Raw genomic sequence first — 3,436 nt, 5'->3', positions numbered from 1 at the left:
CAGGAATGACAGCATCCTCCTTGCTCACTAACGCAATAAATGTGCTGTCTGTTTGGAAAAAACAAGTGTTTAACAAGTCTGATGAAAACTGTCAGTCTCCACCAACCTGCATTTCCTACCTGGGCTATATGTAACTCATTCTTTAAACCGCAGAGGTTGGGAACTGTGGAAACTCTGGGGTTGACCAAGTCATTAACAAGATGAGGATGGCCCCCTTATATCAGCAGGGAACTTTCCACCTAGAAATGTATGTTTTAGTCCTCTTCATCAGGTTTCCAAGTCCAGTTCCCTTCTCTCTACAATCAGAGTAGGCCACCAGCACTAGTGTGTTCTTTCCCCCACCTTAAACCCACTGCCTCCCCTCCCTTACCCTCTGCTACAGCAGCTCTCAGTGCAGACTCTCTCTCAACCAGGGGGAGTCTGGTGCCTCCAGTGATGGAGCCCAACTGACTAAGTGGATGATGCAGCAAGGAATGGTGAGATCATGGAGCACCAGCAAGGAGGAAGGAAGCTGGGGCTGCTGCACTGGAGGTGGCGCTGGCACAGCGTGTGAGGATGCACAGCAGGCATCAGCAGAAACTGCAAACTGAAATGGAGCAACCCTGGTCTTGGCCAGTAGTGGAGACCAGGGTTGGGAAGGAAACGGGCAGTGTCAGTCCTCTCTCAAGTAAACATGTCTGTAGGAGGAAATCCTAGTTGCTCTGAGGCCAAGAGGGTGTGTGACATTCTTTGAACTAAGGGATGGCCTGTTTTGGGATGGTGTCTGGAGCAGAGGCACTAGCCAGTGGCATCATGAGGAAGGCTGCTGCCATTCATCCCCCCTGCAGCATCTCCTGCTCAGCATGAGCTGCCCCACTGGAGGAAAACACATTCGAGTTTTTATCCCGTTCAAGGTTTCCTCTTCTAGCTGAAGTGTTTGAGCCTTCAGGCTGTTGAATTTGGTCTTTTGACAGCGGGAATTCCTGCAATTACATCCCCCCAGGCACACTGAGGCTTTGAGGCATTCCCAGGTCTGAAGCTTGTTACCTGTCTTTCTGAACGGGCACTGCCCAGACTGATGTCTGCTCTAGGAAGTTTCCCCACATGCTGTCCAGTTGGCTTGAATGCAGTTCTACCCCAAAGAGTTCCTATCTGGGTAGAAAAAAACAGTTCGCTTTGAAACTTGCCTAAGCTCATACATCCTCTTCATCCGCATTCATCCATCTGCCAGCTGTGGTAACTATCTGAACTTGCTCCCTGGTTTGGGGAAATCTGCCTGTCCTTGGTAAGTAGGGGTTTCTCTTTTTCTTGGTCTCCCTGAGAACAAGGGAACTATACATTTTTAGGAGACTGATAAATAATTTCCCACAAACATTCTGTCATGCTTCTGCTTCTGGAGCCTCTAGCAAGTGCTGCTCCTTTCTCAGCTTTGTTCAGGAGCTCGTGACTGGAGAAAAGGATCTGGGGTTTTGAATCTAACTTGGTTTTCTTCAAGGTTATTCCACTACGAAGGTGTCTCTTTGGTACTTAAACTGGCCAGAGACATGAAGTCTTCTGAGCTAGCCTCATCTCTACTGGAAGCAAAATTTACTTTAATTGTAGAGGACTTTCTCTTTGATGGGTCTGTTTCAGAGACTTGCTGAGATGTCAAATCCTGCTGTGCTCCATGATCCCATCAGGTAATCACTTCCTGGTAGGTGTTTTTCCTCCTTAATGTGGTGCCAAACCTGGCATCTTCAGCATCACAGACTGATGTCAGACTGTCACTCGTTTGTAGAAGGGAGAAGATGTGCAGAAAAGCACATCTCTTCTCCTCTGGCTGCTGAACACAAGTAGTTAACTTCTATTTAGTGAGTCCTCACCAAAATTGAAAGTCTGGTCCAGTCCTAATACCCCAAACCCAACCACCAAACCCCAGATGCTTTTAATGGCACGTATGCTGGAAACTATGTGTGTCTGGGTGTGGATAGGGTGGAGGAAATGGCTGAGTGGTGGCCATGGTAGCTGGCAGAGCTTTGCAGTGGCATTGGCTGGATTTGGAAGGGCCTGAGCTGAGTGAATGGTGGCGCGAGAGGGTTAGCTTTTGGATTGGGCTTTCCTTTTGCAGAATGGGTTTCCTAGAACATCCTCTTTTCTTGGCCTCATCCTTCTCTTTCCTTCTGTCCCAGGTGCCGGTTCCCCAAGCCAATTTCATGGAAGACATAGAAAAGTGGCTCTCCACTGATGTGGTAAGTGAGGGGCTGCTTTCCTGGAGCCAGCAGTCCTGCCACAGTTACCTGCGAGGCTGGATGTAGGCAGTGTACAGTAGCACTGGCACTGCTGAATGCGAGGCACAGGCTGCTCGGAGGGAGCAGGGGAAGAAAAGCCAAGGACACAAGGTTTGGGATACCACACCAGTATAATTATCCTTCTGGGAGGCATAGTTGATGAACTTGAGGCTCAGGGCCACTCTTAACGTGTCTATACTGCAGAAGTGAGAAGCTCTATCCTGTCTCCCTCAGTGCAGACAAAGAATCATGTCTGTGGAGATGCCTTTGCCTACGTAGCTTCCTCTAACCACTCCCTTCTCCTCCTTCCCTAGGGAGAGTCAGAGGATGCAAAAGGTGTCACCAGTGAAGGTAAGACTCTCCAGCTATTCCTGGCCGCATCTTGGCTCTTCTACAAACCTCTCTCCTTGCTAATGTTTTCCTCTTCTCTTGCCCCAGAGTTTGACAAGTTTCTGGAAGAGCGAGCAAAAGTTGCGGATCGGCTACCCACTTTGTCCAGCTCCTCAGCAGGGACGTCCGTCTCCCCTCCTGCTGCCAGCCGTCATCAGAAGCAAGCAAAGGAAGATGATGCTATGTTTGCCTTGTGAATGCTATGGACTGGTGTGCTGTGGAGCAAAAGGCTGTGTGTGCTGTTTTGCTTGCCTCTGACCAGGGGCCAGCAGGGAAGGACTCTGTCCCCTTCCCCCACTTTCCTGTTTTCTCTTTGAGTTGTTTTTATTTTTAAGCTGCTTTCAGATCTTTGTTGTGTTTAGGGATGTCACACAGTAGACTTGTGAAGGTGGTTTTCAAAGCTGCTAGAGAATGTGGGAGTTCAGTGGGCTTTTTTTTTTTTGGTACAGTGTAGGCAAAGCGGAAGAAGCTCCTCGTCCTCCCCTCCAGTGAGGTAGTTACAGATCTTGCCCAAGAAACAGGAGAGGCTGCAGTCTGCTGCTGAAATCATTCCTGCCTGCCTCTTTCCTCATCCCACCCCTAGACTGGACCTCCAGCCCTCTGCCTGCAGGTGTTAGACTGGAAAGCATGGAGATGTGCAGCATTACAGCTGGCAGAGAAACACTAATGGCAGAGGGGCCCTATTGCTCTAGTCTCTCTTGCACAAGTCCTTGTGGTATGCAACACCCTCCCACTCACAAACCCTCCTCTTCCTTTCCTCTCCTTCCCCAGTAGTTATTTAGAATTCTACTCACAGCCTG

At 49.3% G+C, this 3,436-nt stretch overlaps 1 protein-coding gene across 1 annotated transcript in view; it reads left to right on the top strand.

Moving 5' to 3' along the window:
* Nucleotides 1–3,235, top strand: part of TOM1 (target of myb1 (chicken)) — a 15,630-nt gene extending 12,395 nt beyond the window's left edge. Inside the window, exons 13-15 of the mRNA XM_010138014.1 lie at nucleotides 2,148–2,207; nucleotides 2,561–2,597; nucleotides 2,685–3,235. Coding sequence (XP_010136316.1) covers nucleotides 2,148–2,207; nucleotides 2,561–2,597; nucleotides 2,685–2,833 — 246 coding nt within the window. The 3' untranslated portion in view covers nucleotides 2,834–3,235. The remainder of the gene's footprint in view (nucleotides 1–2,147; nucleotides 2,208–2,560; nucleotides 2,598–2,684) is intronic.
* Nucleotides 3,236–3,436: the final 201 nt, after the last annotated feature.

The sequence above is a fragment of the Buceros rhinoceros genome, unplaced genomic scaffold (assembly GCF_000710305.1).
Source record: "Buceros rhinoceros silvestris isolate BGI_N320 unplaced genomic scaffold, ASM71030v1 scaffold22190, whole genome shotgun sequence".
In the NCBI taxonomy this organism is placed as follows: Eukaryota; Metazoa; Chordata; class Aves; order Bucerotiformes; family Bucerotidae; genus Buceros; species Buceros rhinoceros.
This window is presented reverse-complemented; position numbering and strand designations above follow the sequence as displayed.